We start from the raw sequence: 19,158 nt of genomic DNA on the forward strand, positions 1-19,158 counted from the left end.
CATTATATAACTAAACGGATACTAAAATGTTCCTCAATTCTTAATATTGTATTAACTACTTGTTTTTGCAATTCATAAAACAAAGTATAAACATTCTGAAGCTTGGTGGTGAATAAACTAATGACAGCATTAGATATAAAATATTTATTTTACAGCATGATTTGTCCTGGCAAAAAGAGCATTTCCCTCATTTTTAAGTTTAACCATGTAAACAGGTGATCTGTCAATTACTTTACATAGAACAAATGATTCCGTTCCAAACAACTTACACTAAAAGACCTAATATTACAATCCATTTTAACAATTACAATATGTAAGATATTCAAGAATATTGTTCTTTTGAGAGTTGCATTCTAATAGTCCTGTGAAACTTAAAGCGTTACAGTCACAAATTCATGTGATAATCCTACGCGAGATTGGCAGTAAATGCTACAAGTTACCACTAGAAGCAACTACTCATAGACAATTTAAAAATGGAACATTTAAAAGTTTGTAAAAGTTGCTGAAAAGTTACTCCAGCTTCAGTTCCACCATATACGTCCCTTTATCACAAAGAGCAAGTTAGAAGACATTGTTTTTAAAACTTACAAATATCTCACATTCTAATCATAGAAACATATAGCAGAAATACAAAGACACCATCTGTGTGGAAAACAATAGATGGCAGAACAGTATACAAACGTTTGAAAACATTGCTCCTCTTTTCAAGGATGAGTTCACACATGACACAGTTTCTTTTATTTACCTTGGCTCCACATTTACGCTAAAATAGTATTCTATACCTAACATTACAATCAGCATTCTTGCCTTTGACTCTAAGCAAAAGCACAGAAACTTACATTTGGGAGCCACAAGGAAATTGGAAAATACCTTAGCTGGGAAACTCCACATCAACCAAGTGAGGTTCATTGTGCGCACATGGTTTCCTTGTTTCATTCTGACTTGTCCACGGTTACTGAAAACTGTTTAAAAATGGAAATCGGATACTAAAACCACACTGCAGCCTGATATGAGATGTGTTTTACGTGTTGTACTTATGTGCTGTCTACATCCGAAACCCCTCATTTTTCCTTCATTGACATTTTGTTAGCAATAGTAAGTAAACTTTTTAATAAGAACCAAGTCCAGCTACATTGTCCAAACGCACAAATTCCCAGAAAGTGTGTCTCATCCTGCTAAGAGTGTAATAGTAAAGCAGCAAGCTGGCATTATCACTCCTGGACTGACTGTTGTGATGCCATTTGCCAGCGGATTTTGGGCACAGCAACACAATATTTGGCACTCCAACGTTCTGCAGCATTTTGGAAAACGGATGCTGCCAGCGCTACCTTGGAGAAAAATATTCCCAACAGGATGTCCCATTTGTTGATTTTATGGTCCTTCTTGCTTTTCCACAACATTTTGACAGAGACTTGCGAAGATAGCAGAGTAAGCAAGCAAATGATATCCCGCAGTGATCGATTGATAAAAAGCGCCGTCCTGAGCGTGTGCTTTTACAGTGTAAAAGAGCTCTGTTTTGGGTTGTAGTTCATATTTTGGGAAAAGGGAGGGTTGTTATCAGAGCCGGGGGATCCAGGAATGGACCCCCCTGATCGAAGCGAATCCCTGAAGGGGGAAGGTGGAGTGAGCAGAGTCAGCTTACTCTGTGCCAACTCTTCCTCCACACCTTCCTCTTCCTCCTCTTCTTGTGTGGCACTCTCACACAGAAACCCCTGAATGAGGTCGAGAGCTTCCATTTCAGAACCTTCCACAGGGAATGCCTCCCCCTGCAAGGGAAGAGGCAGCTGATTGGTGGACAATTTATAGGCGACGGGGCTCGACTTGTTGCCCGTGCCGATTACAAATTGGTCAAAATCAGGAACTGTAGAGCTCAGAGTGTCCACCAGCCCCCCTTGAGGACAATCGGTGTCGTGGTCTATTAAATTAGGGGGGGAATAGGAAGGTGGTGCCATTCCCTCCTGGGTTGTGGGATGTTGGGGACCCCCATCGTGCCCCTCGCTGAGGTTGTAGAGTTCCTTGTCTTCGGGGTGAGATCCGTTGGGGGCTGTGTTGAGACCAGCATCATATTCAGACTGGGGGGGTTGTGAGGCATTAGTTAGGGGTCGGATGACCGCCGTCTGACTCTGGCCGACCGCTTGCCTCCTCACATGCACAGACAGTCTGTGGAACACACTCGACCCCCTCCCCTGGGGTCTGGCACCTGATTCAGACCATGACACAGACTTTCCATTAGGACTATGAATGAAACAGAGACCCAATGTTATTCCCATGGAGAAACACCAGAATGCGACACAGAGACAGAGAAGAACATGACAGAAATATGATCATTATGCATGTCATCATTCATACAATTGATACAATTATCAGCCATAAAACTCTCATGATTAGGGTTAGCACATGATGCGTAACTCAACATTGTTAATTCATGAAGTCGCTGACAGAGACCTCCCTCAAACATGCTAATTGCATATGCTCATAATGACCTGCTTACAGAGCATTATGAAAGCCACGATGGCTCATTCTCTGCCATCCCTTCACTGCACTGCTCAAATTGAACGTCATGCAGTATGAATAAGGGCTTCATGGAATTCCCCTCAGTTTCAGGTCAACGTGGCATTCGCTGTCCGCTCTTAGTGTAATTAAGTTAACCGGACAGAGAGGCCTCAGAGCTGAAAGCTGCATCAGAATCAAGGGGTGTTCACACTGACAGCGATTTGCAGCAGCAAACTGGAAGTCATTCTTTTTCAACGAGAGTGGATAGACTCTGGCGATGCGATGTGGGTGTGTACAGTGACGCGTCAATTTAGAGAAAAGTTGGTCTATGCAAATGAGCAGTGACTCAATGCAGTTACCAGTGACTACCAATGGAAGGAAAGTTTATACAAACATTAAGGTTTGTGCAAAAAAGTATTGTGTCAACATTAAGAAAAAGTTGTTTATGCAAATGAGCAGCAAAATGATGTGCCAGCTACCAATGGGAGTTAAGTTTATGCAACTGTTTACATTTACACAAATGAGCAGCAATTCCATGTGGGTGTGTACAGTGACGCGTCAATTTAGAGAAAAGTTGGTCTATGCAAATGAGCAGTGACTCAATGCAGTTACCAGTGACTACCAATGGAAGGAAAGTTTATACAAACATTAAGGTTTGTGCAAAAAAGTATTGTCAACATTAAGAAAAAGTTGTTTATGCAAATGAGCAGCAAAATGATGTGCCAGCTACCAATGGGAGTTAAGTTTATGCAACTGTTTACATTTACACAAATGAGCAGCAATTCCATGTGGGTGTGTACAGTGGCGCGTCAATTTAGAGAAAAGTTTAAAGGATATTCTTCAAGTGAAATCGAAGAACGAACTGATGTTACGTCATTTCAAACAAAATCAGGCCAAAACGAACTTCGTTTGGAGTTTGTTTTGGGAGTTCGAAACAGCTTCACAGTGCAGCGCTTCTGTGTTCTATGTTAGAACACCGGCCCATTATTGGCCACCTCCTGTGTCAGCATCAAACGCATGCATTGTGGTACTCATGTGAACAGCATCGGCCAATACCGAGCCGGCGTTCTGACTTATAACACGGAAGTGCTGCACTGTGTTTACTGCAAAGGAGAGGGAAGAGAAGAAATTGTTGAATAAAGTCGTTATTTTTGTTTTTGCGCACAAAAATTATTCTCGTCAATTCATAACATTAAGGTTGAACCACTGCAGTCACGTGGACTAATTTAACAATGTCTTTACTACCGTTCTGGGCGTTGACAGTGGTTGTTGTGTTGTAGTCTATCAGAGGTCAGATAGCTCATGGATTTCATCAAAAATATCTTAATTTGTGCTCCGAAGATGAATGAAGGTCTTACGGTTTGAAGCAACATGAGGGTGAGTAATTAATGACAGAATTTTCATTTTTGGGTGAACTAACCCTTTAAGTCTATTCAAATGAGTAGCGACTCAATGCTGTTACCAGCGACTATAAAAATAATCAGCAGCAAGTTTGATTCATGCATAATCGTTCATATTGTTCATGATATGATGCACTATGATCTGCTGTGATCTATAAACAAACATCACTTTAATGTTATTTTTATGTTGTAATGTTACTTTTTAGTGGCCAAATTCCTGTTAATACTTCTCAATTGTGATTTTCTAAAGCCCACTATTAACTTTGTGGCATCCAGCAGTAGGAACGTCAACTAGCACAAAACATTACAGCAACCTCCAGTGATAAAATCGTTGTCAGTGTGAACGGGGCATTAGAAGGGAATAGAATATGGGAGCTACAGCCTCAGAGAACTGGGTTAAATTTTTAGTCAGGAGAAGGTTTGACATGGGGGGGTGGGGGGAGGCACACTCAGAAGTGGGTTAATACTGAGGAGGAGAGAGAGGGGGACTAAGTGGATGGGTAGTTTGATGAAAATTAGGTTACATTTTGAAAGAGGATTCAGCACAGATAGAGGACGACCAGATAGTGTCAGTCCCTAGCGAAAAGCTACGTACATACTCTTGGTTTGCAGCAGGTAGAAAAACATGGGAGAGACAACTCAAATACACACACATGCTAGAAAGAACACTTTCAGTGCTATCACTGCAGTCCAACTTGTTGGTGTGCTACTGAGAAAGAAATACTATTATTTTATTTCCATACGTTTCATAGCCTGTATGTGCATTTAGCTGATATTTCAGAAATGTGACTCAAACTTATTATTAGGTGTCACTCACTTGGTGCCGGTTGGATTGTTGTTGTTCTTCTTCCTGCGAAACATGTTGAGGATGCTGTTGCTCTGGCAGGGAGCTGCCTTCCCATCGCCCACGTGCATACGAACCACGTCTGAGGTCGTGAAGGCGCTGCGTACGTTGCGCTCAGGCTTGGCGATGATGATGTACATCTTGGGTGTGAACATACAGCCCAGTGCTACGGTAACACTGAGACTGACGGAGAAGGAGGTGGTGATGATCTTGTAGTTGGAGCCGAAGTAGATGGGAACAAAAGCCAGCCAGATAATGCAGGTAGTGTACATGGTGAACGCAATGTACTTGGCTTCGTTAAAGTTAGCCGGCACATTGCGGGTCTTGAAGGCATAGTAGGTGCAGCTCATGATGAGCAGGCCATTGTAACCCAGTGGAGCCACAACGCCCACGTTACTTGTGTTGCAGATGAGGAACACCTCCCTGATGCTAGGGTAGCTTTTCACCGGCTCGGGGGGTTCCAGCACGATCAGCGTGATCTCCACAGCCAGCTGGAGACTAATCAGGATGGAGGCGATAACCACCTGGGCCCAGGCACTCATGAATCGGGGCTTGCGTGTGCAGATTTTCTTCTTGCTGCCGGCCAGGATGCGTGCGATGCGGTTGGTTTTGGTTACAAGAGCGGAGTAGCACATGGAGGACGACAAGCCCACTAGGAGGCGCTGCAGGTAGCAGGAGATCACAGTGGGACGTGCAATGAGTGTGAAGGGGCAGATGTAGCCAAGAAAGATGCCCGCCAGGATGATATAGCAAAGTTCACGGCTGGAGGACTTTACCACCGGAGTGTCACGGTACTGGATGAAGATGAAGGTGACGAACAGCGTTACCAGGATGCCGAGGCAGGAGAACACCACTGCGATGATAGACTCCACACAGCTCCACTCTAGGTATTTGAGCGGGAGAGGCTTGCATTCTGGAACAAAGCAAGCAGATAAGAAGTCACGATGGGTGGAAAATAAATGAATAACTTAAGTAACAACAGCAAATAAAGAATTGGACTTCTGGATCTGACAATCTTCTCGGTAAAGATTTTATGTGGTTTATTTACTATGCGTGTGAGTTTTGATGTCATAACATTGGATCACTGATGAAGAAAAAGGACAAATCTTAAAAAAATAGAGTTAAAAACATGTTGGTTTTATATATGACTTTCAAGAAGCTTTGTTGTTATTAATTTAAAATGACGTGATTCCATAGTTAATATCATATTTCCCTATATCATAAATGCATCAAATACTAATAAGCAGCGAGAAATGGAGTAATGGCTGCTAAAAAAATTAGCTTTGCCATCACAGGAATAAATTACATTTTAAAATATATTTTTAATAAAAATATATTTAAAATATATTTTTAATAAAATATAGTTATTTTAAATTGTAGTAATATTTCACAATATTACTGTTTTTTATTAAACAAATGCAACCTCAGACTTCAAGACAATAAAAAACGGTACTGTATGAATTACATTTTTAATATATTTTTGAATAATTTAATAGAAGAACGTCACGTCACTGACCCTTAAGCATATGCCCCACTTTTTCTGTTTGTATTTCATTCTATGCATTCGTCACACTCTAGTTCTCTATGACAAAGCTTTCCATACATCTCTAAAGGGTCTCACTTTCACATTCACTATGACAGAGCTTTTTCTCAACCTCAGATCAGTCTGTCTCTCTGGTAATCAGAATTCCCTGTTGCTGCTCAGGTTCCATGGTGAAACTGTTGAGCCTGACACACGGCTGCTGGGTACTAATGGGATTCCAGCCTCACCGTTATCCAGCTCTGCTCGCTGCTGCAAAGAGCTGTCAAAATAACGCGCGGCTCACAGCCCAGAGGGAGAGAAAGTGCTGGGTGTTGGGTAAGGAGGATGCAAAGGGCATAGAGAAGAATGATACGAGAGTAGCCAGCAGGAGAAATTGGCTGAACAGAATCTAAAGCCATGAACGTTGCCAGAACACAGCAAATATATTTTTTGAGTTTGAGCTATTCTTAATGAAATAGCGGTCTAAATATTTGAATTCAGAGCTATTTTAATAATGTATGGATAACTGGGTGGGTGAATTATATGTAAACAAAGTCTCTTACCTGACAGTTCGTCATCTGGCCACCAGCCCAGGTCACAAGCTCTGCAAGTGAACTCATCCTGAACATATTCATTATCTTTACATGTAGTACAGATCCAGCAGCAACTCACTTCACCTTTACGGATCACCTACAATCAGAAAACCAGAACTGTTACAACTGATGTCAGATATGGTAACATTTCACAACTCTAAGTGTTAAAAGTTAAAGGGATAGTTCACCCAAAAATGAAAAATTTGATATTTATCTGCTTACCCCCAGGGCATCCAAGATGTAGGTGACTTTGTTTCTTCATTAGAACACAAATGATGATTTTTAACTCCAACCGCTAATGTCTGTCAGTCAAATAATAAGAGTGAATGGTCACACAATCTACAAGAGTCAATAAACATGCACAGACGAATCCAAATTAAACCCTGCGGCTCGTGACGGCACATTGATGTCCTAAGACGCAAAACGATCGGTTTGTGTGAGAAAACGAACAGTATTTATATAATTTTTTACCTCTAATACACCACTATGTCCAACTGCGTTCAGCATTCGCTTAGTGAGGTCTGATCGCACTCTGACAACGGCAGTGATGTCTCACGCATATACTTCAATGAGTGCCAGACATCACTTCCGTTGTCAGAGTGCGATCAGACATCACCAAGCGACTGCTGAACGCAGTTGGACATAGCAGGTAAAAAATGATATAAATACTGTTCGGTTTCTCGCACAAACCGATCGTTTCGTGTCTTAGGACATCAATGTGCCGTCACGAGCCGCAGGGTTTAATTTGGATTCGTCTGTGCATGTTTATTGACTCTTATAAACTGTGTGACCATTCACTCGCATTATAAGACTTACAGACTTTGTACTGAAGAAACAAAGCCACCTACATCTTGGATGCCCTGGGGGTAAGCAGATAAACATCAAATTTTCATTTTTGGGTGAACTATCCCTTTAACATCAGTTTATTCATTATATTCATATTTGAGTTAGTTCACCCAAAAATGAAAATTCTGTCATACTCACCCTCATGTCGTTCCACACCTGTAAGACCTTAGTTCATCTTCAGAACACAAATTAAGATATTTTTGACAAAATCCAATGGCTTAGTGAGGCCTCTATTACCAGCAAGATAATGAACACTTTCAGATCCCCAGAAAGCTACTAAAGACATATTTAAAACAGTTCATGTAACTACAGTGGTTCAACCTCAATGTTATGAAGCGACAAGAACACTTTTGGTATGCCAAAAAAACAAAACTAATTTATTCAACAATATCTAGTGATGGGGGATTTCAAGCTTCAAAGCTTTACGAATCTATTGTTTTGAATCAGTGGTCACCAGAAACCTACCCTTGGAGGTATCAAACCTCCAAAGTCATGCTCCCCCCCCAGTGGTGAACCATTGAAATTTCGAAACACTTATGACTTAATGAAGCCTCGTTTACTAAAATCACGTGACTTTGGCAGTTTGATTAGAAACAAAAGATTTGTAAAGCTCGGATGCATCAGGCAATGGAGGCCCGACTGAGCCATCAGATTTTAACAAAAATATATTTATTTGTGTTCCGAAGATGAGCTTACGGGTGTGGAACGACATGAGGGTGAGTAATTAATGACAGAATTTTCATTTTTGGGTGAACTAACCCTTTAAATTAACTAACAATAGAAACTTTTATTTATATTGGTATTAATATATAGAAAGTAACATTAATAAATTAATAAATGACACAAAATATTAGTTAATTGTTAGTTCATGTTAATTATTACACTAACATTATTATTATGTATATTTTAGTTATTTATTTTTCCAGAAAGGGTTAAAAAAATGGAGGGAAATTGTACAATTCTGAAATTTGTATGAAGCTTTTAGTAAATGGGGGGGGGGGGGGGGCATTATTACATTACCTATTACACAAGTTTTATAGTAAAAAAAGCTGTTTTTTATTTAAAAAAAATCAAAATATTTGATAAATTATACATTTTCTTGAGATGTTAATTTACTTGCATGAAATATTAAGATTTATATAAATACTAATTAATAAATACTTTTAATTAATTAATACTAATTCACTTTTTTGAAGAACAAAAATCAGCCAGTGCAGTAAGACAAAGATAAAAACACTAAGATGTAAGATATATTCATTAAAACAAGTATCATAGTGTTGCTTCTCAAGTAAATTTATCAAAGATGTCAGGTTTTTTTTTATTTTTTAGTTCAACTGGAAACCATAAATCCGAAAATATTTTAGAATCTGTAGAAAATATTTTAACGGTAACACTTTACAATAAGGTTCATTAGTTAAACATTAATGTATTAACTAACATGAACTAACCATGAGCAATACATTTGTCACTGTATTTACTAATCTTCGTTAACGTTAGTTAATGAAAATACAGTTGTTCATTGTTTGTTCATGTTAGTTCACAGTGCATTAACAAGATTTTAATAATGTATTAGTAAATGTTGAAATTAACATTAACTAAGATTAATAAATGCTGTATAAGTGCAGTTCATTTTTAGTTCATGTTTACTAATGTAGTTAACTAATGTTAACTAATGAACCTTATTGTTAAGTGTTACCATTTTAACTAACAAAAATTGTACACTTCAGCTTTAAAGTGCTTTCATCTGGAGGAACGGAGAGTAATTTACTATGCATACATAATTGTGGCACATACACACCTTGATCTGTCCCTTGGAGCACGGTTCGCTGCAGACAGATCGGACCATCTCAGTGCGGTTCGTCATGAGTTTGTAATCACTGATGCTTAGGAGACCTTCATGCCACGACCCCACATTAATGTAATCAAAGCGGCCCATCTCCTCCACATACTGTAGATTCATAATGTCATACCTTAGATAGAAAAAAAGTGAGACAAAGAGGTAATGATATGGGTAGATTAAAAAAAAAAGAAAGAAAAAAAGCAAGTCTTCCATAATAAGTAGCTCAGCACTGCTGAAGCCTCGGGACTAGCAAGAGGCAGAGTTCACACTTTTACCATGTTCACACATCCAAGTCTCTCAACTTTGCATCCTCCACCTGGGATATGAATCCACAACCTCCCGAGTGCTCAGTCCACTCATCCATACTAATGACACTCCCTCTTTCTTACAGATGAGGCAAAGGGTCACAAATGCACACATGTACACAAGGCAGTGGCAATCTTGGCAGCAGTGGAGCTGTCAACTTTTGTTCGTGTATAGCCAGGGTGACAGGAGCTGACCGCATCAGGGTATTGGAGTGGAGAGGACTGAAGCATCTCCTTGAGACAGGCAATCTGTTCCACTCCAAGCCCATTACCATCCGATACGCACCTCTTTGCATGTGTGGGCTAGGGTGCCAAATCTAACCTGAGAGGGTGCATGATCAATTGTTGCCTTAGAGCAGGGCTGGGCAACTCTGGCCCTTAAGATCCACTTTCCAGCCAAGTTTAGCTCCAATCCTGATCAAACTCACCTGAACAAACTAATCAAGGGCTGCGTCTGAAAACTTAGGTAGCTGTTGCCTCGCTGCCTTATCAGGAAATGACTTTGTAGGCAGCGATTGCGCACAAAATTACCTCACATAACTGATTCCGTACAGATTTCTGAGGCAGTGTGACAGTTTAATGATCTACAGCAAAAAAGAGCGAGCTTTGGTTATAACTAAGCAAATATTTCATTTCTATAGTAATTTCCCGGTAGAAATAACATCAGAAGTGGAAAATATTGGTCAAATATGTACATTTGCACACAAACTGAGCACCAACCACAACGTTCAGACACCGTCTTTATAACTAGAAAGCTACAGGGAGGTGTGTTTGATCAAGGTTGGAGCTAAACCCTTCAGGAAAGTGGATCTTGTGGGCCTTGAGTTGAGATATTCAAAATGGTCTGTGTCACACTGGCCATTCAGGTATGAGTTGTCATACTGACTTTAAACTAGCTCTGTTCCAAAACCTAGTGAGCTGGCTTGGTACACAGGCAGTTGCCTTCTAAGGCACCTTCCTGAAACTCATTGAAATGTCAGATTTGGAACACTTTACATAGGCAGCAATTCCACACACAATTGGGTGTGATGTTAGCATGTTGCTAAGCTAAAAGTGTGATACTCCAAGCATAAAAATACACAACACAAATATTGGGTTATAACTAAACTGGTCTACGGTGGTATCAAAGCCTGGTCAGGCTTGTTTTACAATGGCTTTGGGCATTTTTTAGACTAAATGACCAGCTGCTTGTCAAGTTTAATCAGCTAAACACCAACTTGGCCAGGCTGGGAGGTCATATAAAAACCAGCTATGACCAGCAAACCAGCTTAGGCTGGTTTAAATATTTGTTTGTTTTTTCATCAGAATTTCAGCAATAGTGTTTGGGTTAACGTGTTGCTAAGCTAACGGCATGATACTTTAAACAAAAATACACAGATTTGGGGTAAACAGTCCATTTTTATTTACTCTAAACTATTAGTGACTATAAGTTTATTTATAATCAGTATATCTCCCACTTTCTCCACCATCTTTGATTTTTATTTTTCCAACCCTTTTTTCGCATTTTATGACCAAAAGGGCACATAACTATTAATGATTAAAGGGGCAGGGCTCAAGGGCATGCCACCGTCCATAGGTAGGTATCTTAATAGCTTTTGGAATAGAGCACTAGTACATACACATTATTCTTGCCATTTACCTCCCAGGTGAGTCTCCATTTACATCAAAGTAGATGTCCTCCCCAGACACGCCGGTAAAGGAGGTCTTGAGTATGTAGTCCAGCAGCTTACTGCCATCAATGGGATCCATCGCCTCACACAGGCCAACATAGTCTGGGCAGAGCTCTTTGTGCATATCATGAAGACCATGAGCCATTGCATAAATCGCATTGATCACAAAGCCCATCTTGCTGTCCTGGACATAGTTGTCTTTCAAGCTCTCATTTCCTGTCAGGGAAAGATTTTAAATTAGTGTGAGCAAGATTAAAGTAAGGATTATTGTCATATTTGTGCCACTCTGCCTCCATCCATCCAGGATTTTTTTTTGTTGTTGTTGTTTATGTGTTGGAATTGCTGGCAATTTAGCAAATAAAAAATTCTGATGCTAGATGAATTAAATTAAAAACTAAGTACAGCCAGAGGCTCTGTGCTGTCAACATATAAACAAATATATTTGCAAATTTCTCATTATTATAGACTGACTAAAGGCAGAATGTCACTTTGTCTTAATGTTATATATAATTTTATGCCCCTAATATTAAAATATGATCAAATTTAGAGAGTGACACTGAGAAGAGAGTAAATAAAGCGAAGGAGAGTCCTACTGGCAGGCTGGCAAACTACATGCTTTCACTTAGTTTCATATCTTAGCACTGGCAAGCCACTGGACAAAAGCCATATTCATAAGCCAGCTGATGGAAAAGCCATTCCAGTGCTACATTCAAGAGAGATCAGAGGCAGGAAATACAATTATAGATTCATTAAATAGAATTCTCATTTAAATGCAGTTCCTGGAAGTTGTGCACTGCAAAAACAAAAATTCTTAATCAGTATTTTTGTCTTGTTTTTCAGTAAAAATGCCATCCTTAAATCAAAATAAATTCACCTGAAAAGAAAAACTGGCATTGCCATCAGCAAGATGTTTTAAGCATAAATTAATAAGAATTTAGTGAGATTTTTGCTTAAAACAAAAAATAATTGGTCAATGAGGTAAGAAAAATAAACTAAATTCTCTGAAAATAACTTTTAATAATTTATGCAATTTTGCTTCTCAAGAAAATTAGTTTTGTTTTAAGGATGTTTAGATATTTGTACAGGGGGAAAAATAGATATTTAAAAAAATATTTTTTGCAGTGAATAAATCAACCAAGTGAACTTTTCACTCACACACATGCAGACAGTGTGGGTACCTCATTATTCTGTGACTGTGTATTTTTTTACGTATTCACTCAATTTCACTCTCTCTCTCACACACACACACACTTTGTGATGGCATATTTCTCCTTGTGCAACAAGCTTCTCTTGTGCTCTGTGCCATTAAGCCAACCCTACAAGCAGCACAGAAAAGCTGGACTGATATCTTGCTTTGGCAGTATACAGTCTGACTTTGCTTGACTTTTAAACTAAATTGAAATCTTCTAGAGATACAGCTCATGAAAATTTTATGATCGAAATTAGCCTGATTCCTATCCAAGTGCATGGTTAGAGTACAACAATAAATCTTGAGACAAAGCACAGCCTTGGGACAAATTATAGCACACTTTGAGCTCATTGTCCATCGTGTAATTAAAGGTAGTAAAGAGGATAGTTTTGTTTTATACATTTTTGCAATATGACTTGAAACTGTCTTTACTAACTGATAAAAGACTATTTATTAGGTGCACTGAAAGGAATAATATTAATATACATCATCTGTGCACGAGGTAGGGCCTTAAAAACATCAGCCAATCGTTTACGCGATCATCGCGTAAACGATTGGCCCTCTGGCTTGTCAATCACTGCCATGACGTTCGTTGTGCGAGACGAGCGCGGCTGCGCGCTCCAGTAACTTTCCACACTCCACAGGCGCCGCATGCAATGTTTTTGTCAGGAGACAGGAGTAACAACTGCAGATTATGAGTTACCTGCGGTGAGTCCGACATAATGAATCCACTAACACGACACAGCGAATGCCGGTGGTAAACACTCGTGTTCCAATATGAGCGTTTACGAGTTTTGGGAGGCGTTCCTTCGAAGGAGGGGAGTTGTTCTTTCGCATGCACTCATTTCAAAAACTCAGTAACAGTCTTTGGTTTCTCAGTCGACGAAAAGATCCTCTTTAGCACCTTTAAGGATATGTTTATTTTACGGAGTCTGCAACTTTATAAATGACAATGATGAAACTACTAACTGATGTTTTCCTGTCACAATTTCATTTCTCATCTTCACTGTATGTAATGTACCTCTCTGAACTGCACATCATCTTCATAACTGAGAATAGCTCTGCCAATCAAATAAGCCAAACACAGTCCAACCTATTGTGCTGTCTGTTGCCATAGTGAAGTGCTTCTTCAGTGCAGGTATCATAACATCATAATGTCTCTCATCAACTCTCACTTACCACCATGATTGTCTTTCAGAAGAAGAGAACAATAACAAACTATAAGCTCTTGTCAAGCAATCAAAAAATAACCTACATTTCATATATTTAGGTTGTAGTGATTAATTAGTAAATTACATTAAGATTATGTTTGTTCTTAGTGTCTGATTAGTTCTATACAAAATACAAATTTAAAAAATATTAACTGTGGCAGAAGCATCATGTTTTTTCTCTCTCAAGCGCTATCTCCACAATAAAATATTATGTATAGAACAAACAAACAAAAAAAATTAATATATATTTCTATGTGGACAAGCAAAGGTAACAATTATTAGAAAAGCACAAAAGATGAGGGGGCACAACTCAGTTTACCTATATCACCTTTTAAAGCGCCGACCAGAGGATAATTACATGAAAAAAAAATGGAGGGAAATATACAGAGTTACCATACATAATTCAGTAAAATGTCATCATGCACATATTTTCCCAAAAAAATGAATAATTAAATCAGACAGACGTCAGTTATACAAAACAGCTAATCTTTTTCATTCAATTGACAAACTGACCATATATCATCAGAATGAGCAAAATTAGACAAATATATCACGTTTACTTGTTCTCCATTTTAATTAGGCCTAATATGAAATGTTACTCATGTCTTACTTATTCATATCAGATATCATATGATATCTTACATGTCTTTTTTTACCTGTGCAGATTTTCTGGTAGTTATGGTTCTCCTGAGGGTGACCAGGAATGCGGCATTGGAAGCGGTACTGCCAGAACTCAGCAAACCATGGGTTCCTTGTGTTGGTGTCCAAACGCAGCTTCAGAAAGTACTCATTAAATGACTGAACTTCTTCCGTTTGCAACTTCATTGTGATCCCCCCATCTGCTTCCTGCTCATATCCTTCAACCACCTCATCACGATCTGCCCAGCCATCACTTTAGGAGAAAAGAGAGAAGGCATTTGTGTCATAATGATCCAGCTTTTTTGTATAAACACAGCTTTCATATTTCATACAAATGAGATTCAGTAAACCAGTGGGCACCAAAGCATTTCACTGTTGTGTATAGTTGATCTAATTTAATCCTGAAAGATAAACTGCACATTTTAGGATTTTGTAAACATATGGAACTTTTGAACAAATAAATCAATTAAAATTATTAAGTTATATTTCAGATTCTACACTATTTTTGAATGACAGCAGCATTCTATTACTTAAGACTAAGACATTATGAAATTCATGTTTTCATTTTTCAAATCAACTTTTCACTTAAAGGTGATAGAGAGGATTTTTCCGTCGACTGAGAATCCAAAGACTGTTACTGAGTTGAAATGAGCCCATGCGTAAGAACAGCCCCCCTCCTTCACAGCTCATTTCAAAGGAACGCCTCCCAAAACTCGTGCACGAGTATTGGAACACGAGTGTTTACCACCGGCATTCGCTGTGTCGTGTTAGTGGATTCATTATGTCGGACTCACCGCAGGTAACTCACAATCTGCAGTTGTTACTCCTGTCTCCTGACAAAATCATTGCATGCAGCGCCTGTGGAGTGTGGAAAGTTACTGGAGCGCGCAGCCACGCCATCTCTCACAAGGAACGTCATGGCAGTGATTGACAAGCCAGAGGGCCAATCGTTTACGCGATGATCACGTAAACGATTGTCTGATGTTTTTAAGGCCCTTCCTCGTGCACAGATGATGTATATTAATATTATTCATTTCAGTGCACCTAATAAATAGTCTTTTATCAGTTAGTAAAGACAGTTTCAAGTAATATTCAAAAATTTATAAAACAAAACATCCTCTTTAGCACCTTTAAACCTTTATGCTGATCATATAAATGTATTTAGAAAATGTATAAATGTTTTTATAAATGTAAATTGGAAGCATTTTCTCTAGTCTAGTGAATGCAGACTTTTGGACTCCATTTTCTTTGACTCCTCTTTCAACACTCTCATTTCTCACAGTCACTGCTTATTTTTTGCTTATTTTGTTTTTCAATTCCTTCATCATTCTCTGCTCGTCAAACTTTCCTTCCTCTACTGCTTTCCTCTACTAACCATGTGGTATCATACAGTGAATTAGACAAAATTACCTTTACAGGCTTTGACCTAAAATACATCTCCCTAAACAGCTTTGCACCCAACAGTAGAGCAGAAAATGGCAGAGATTAGATAGAGCAGAGCTCTACAGAGAGTTTTATTACCTCTATGAATAATGAATGAGCTGAAGCTCAGGTAGAGAGTCAGTGTGCTGCTATGACAGGCAGATATGGCAGTGTCCTGAGGCTAAAGACAGGCTAACTAGAGAGGTGATGGCACATACTGTAGGAGGACAGGAGCTGTTTGATTTCATCACAGTACAATCCTTCCCTAATTCTCTGCTTAGATTAATCTCAACATATGAACCTTCATCATTTTTGATTCTTGCTTCTCACTGCACATTTTTATTGTGGCCTCTTTTTACCACTCTTGTTTTCTCTTCTTCTTTCCTTCCTCCCTTTTTGTCCTTTCTTTCCTCTAATATTTGTTGATATTTTTGTAATATTACAGTAAGCGACAGTAAAGACATTTATTTAAAAATTGCTGTTCTTTTAAACTTTCTATTCAGCAAAGATTCCTGAAGAAATGTATCCAAAAATATTAGCATATTAGAATGATTTCTGAAAGATCATGTGACTGAAGACTGGAGTAATGGCTGCTGAAAATTCAGCTTTGCTGTCACAGGAATAAATTACATTTTAAAAAAATATATAGAAACATTATTTTAAATTGTAATAATATTCAACAATATTTCTATTTTACTGTATTTTTAATCAAATAAGCTTTGGTGATCATAAGAGACTTCTTTCAAAAATATTTAACCGACCCTAATCTTTTGAATGGTAGTGTATGTTCATACTGTACTGTACATTGTCATATAAACAAGACCTCAGCTACCACATATGTCACAGTAATGGTCGGTTCCCAGTTCATTTTGAATCAATATTTTTGAAACTGAAAAATGACTGAAGTTCACTGAAGTTCAGACAGGGAGTCAATTGTTAACTCAATGGCTTTGGCCGATTCACTGAGTGATTCTGATTCAAACAGCTAACTCACAAGCAAGTTGAAAGTTGCATCCCTAATGGTCCACTATACACTATCACTTATACACTATGTACTTATGCACTGTGTACTCATCCATGTAGTGTAAGAATTTTATAAGTTTATTTTGTCATTAAACATCAGAGTCTGATCCCCCCTCCGCAACATAATTAAAACTGCGACTGTTGAGTGCATGTAGTGTTCAAAATTCCACACTTCGTTTTTTCCGTTAATTTAGTGCATCATCCAGGTATTTAAAGTGCACTTTTTTGGGGGGGGAATTTTCTGTGTGAACGTACTACTCGCACTATTTGTACTTAAAAACGTCATCTTGCATAAGTACGCGAATTGGGACACACCTCAAGGCTTTCGTTTTAACCCTTTTCAAATGACTACCAGTTCATAAGAGTCATTTGATCAAGAATCAAGCATCACAGCTTTCACTGGGTGTTTGTTGTTGCATACAGGAAACACTAATGATCTAAAGATGTAATTAACTAACCTTACTAGTTTATGACAAAACGGCATTTAGATGCAGACGATGTTTTTCAGACTGATGCCAATAGTGACTAGATGCTCTCCTTTTTTATCCTCCTCTGCTCTCTCCTCCTATCATCTGTTCCCTCATTACTCATTCAAATCCAATATATTGTGCATGTGTGCTCTGGTTGACTGTTGCTCGATCCTCTCTAGAGGACTGAGTAAGACAGTGCAGGCTTAGGCTGAGGGCCATTAGAACTCATCCAGAAGCCTTTACTAATTCATGGCGCTCCAGTTAGCAGCAGCCTGGCTCTGTGTTTCACAGGCAGCATTGCTGCTGGGAGCCCCCATCACGCTTGCTCTCGCTCGCCCCACACCAGCTTTCATCTGCCTCCATTACTCTCTCGCCCATTCTCACATTCACATACACACATCACGAGCCTTTGTCATGTCCTTTCTGCATGTGTGCATGTCCTTTTTTTCCTCCTAAGCATCCTAAATCAGTCCATTCATACCCAAAACCTCAAAATGTCAGCCTCTTTAAATTTCTTTGAATTCACTTGTGACAAAACTTGAAAACTTAGTTTTGAAAAAGTAGTGACGATGTAAACAGTGTAGAATCAACTTCTTAAACATTACAACAGCAGTTTGAGCACAAACAGATGCGCTTCAAGAATCCTGAAATAAATATATCACGTCAGTTTCCACAAAAACATTAAGCAGCACAACTGTTTTCAACATTGATAATAATAAGAAATGTTGATTCAGACTATGGAAGCTTGTTTCTGCCACTAAATAAAAAAATAAAAAAGGTACTTATGACTTTTGATCTCACAATTCTGAGTTTTTTCTGAAGTTATAAAGTCAGAATTGCTTGAAATAAAGTCAAAATTGGATGTTATAAAGTCACGATTTTACTTTTTCCACACAATATCTCGCAATATCTCGAGTTTATATCTATATCTCAAGTTCATATCTCACAAATCTGACTTTTTTCCTCAAAATTGTGTTTATATCTTGCAATTCTGACTTTATAACATGCAATTGCGAGTTATAAAGTCAGAATTGTGAGATATAAACTCGCAATTCTGAGAAAAAATGTCAGTCTTTTTTCTCTCACAATTGGATATTGGACATGCAATTGCGAGTTTATATCTGACAATTCTGAGAAAAAAGTCAGAATTGCAAGATATGATCTCAAAATTATAACTTTATAACATGCAATTCCGACTTTTTATCTCATAATTCTGACTTGTTTCAGAATTGTAAAAAGTCAGAATTGTGAGATAAAATGTCGCAATTACCTTTTTTATTTTTTATTTCATGGCGAAAACAAGCTTCCTTAAAAGACTTGAGTAATGACTGCTGAAAATTCAGCTTTGCCATCACAGAAATAAATTACATTTTAAAATCTCTTTCTCACATTCACATAAACAAATCACAAGCCTTTGTCATGTCCTCTCTGAATGTCCTTTTTTCCCCCTAAAAACCCAAATCAGTCCATTCATACCCAAAACCTTTCAATGTGAGCCTCTTTTCAAGATTCTTCGAATTCACACGGGGCAAAACTTGAAAACTTCTGCATAGTGACATGAAGTAAACAGTGTAAAATCAACTTCTTTTTCATTACAACAGCAGTTTGAGCACAAACAGATGTGCTTAAGGTCCTATGGGACGTGGTGTAATACAGCTCCAATGACAGGGCTGCTGGGATGCCTGCAGGCT

At 38.5% G+C, this 19,158-nt stretch overlaps 1 protein-coding gene across 1 annotated transcript in view; it reads right to left on the reverse strand.

Moving 5' to 3' along the window:
• Window positions 1-863: 863 nt before the first annotated feature.
• grm1a (glutamate receptor, metabotropic 1a) overlaps window positions 864-19,158 on the reverse strand; it is a 30,530-nt gene continuing 12,235 nt past the window's right edge. The window contains exons 3-8 of the mRNA XM_067384011.1: window positions 14,570-14,805; window positions 11,483-11,729; window positions 9,497-9,668; window positions 6,823-6,949; window positions 4,711-5,650; window positions 864-2,235 (exon numbers count right to left, since the gene is read on the reverse strand). Coding sequence (XP_067240112.1) covers window positions 1,494-2,235; window positions 4,711-5,650; window positions 6,823-6,949; window positions 9,497-9,668; window positions 11,483-11,729; window positions 14,570-14,805 — 2,464 coding nt within the window. The 3' untranslated portion in view covers window positions 864-1,493. The remainder of the gene's footprint in view (window positions 2,236-4,710; window positions 5,651-6,822; window positions 6,950-9,496; window positions 9,669-11,482; window positions 11,730-14,569; window positions 14,806-19,158) is intronic.

The sequence above is a fragment of the Chanodichthys erythropterus genome, chromosome 4, assembly GCF_024489055.1.
Source record: "Chanodichthys erythropterus isolate Z2021 chromosome 4, ASM2448905v1, whole genome shotgun sequence".
Lineage (NCBI taxonomy): Eukaryota > Metazoa > Chordata > Actinopteri > Cypriniformes > Xenocyprididae > Chanodichthys > Chanodichthys erythropterus.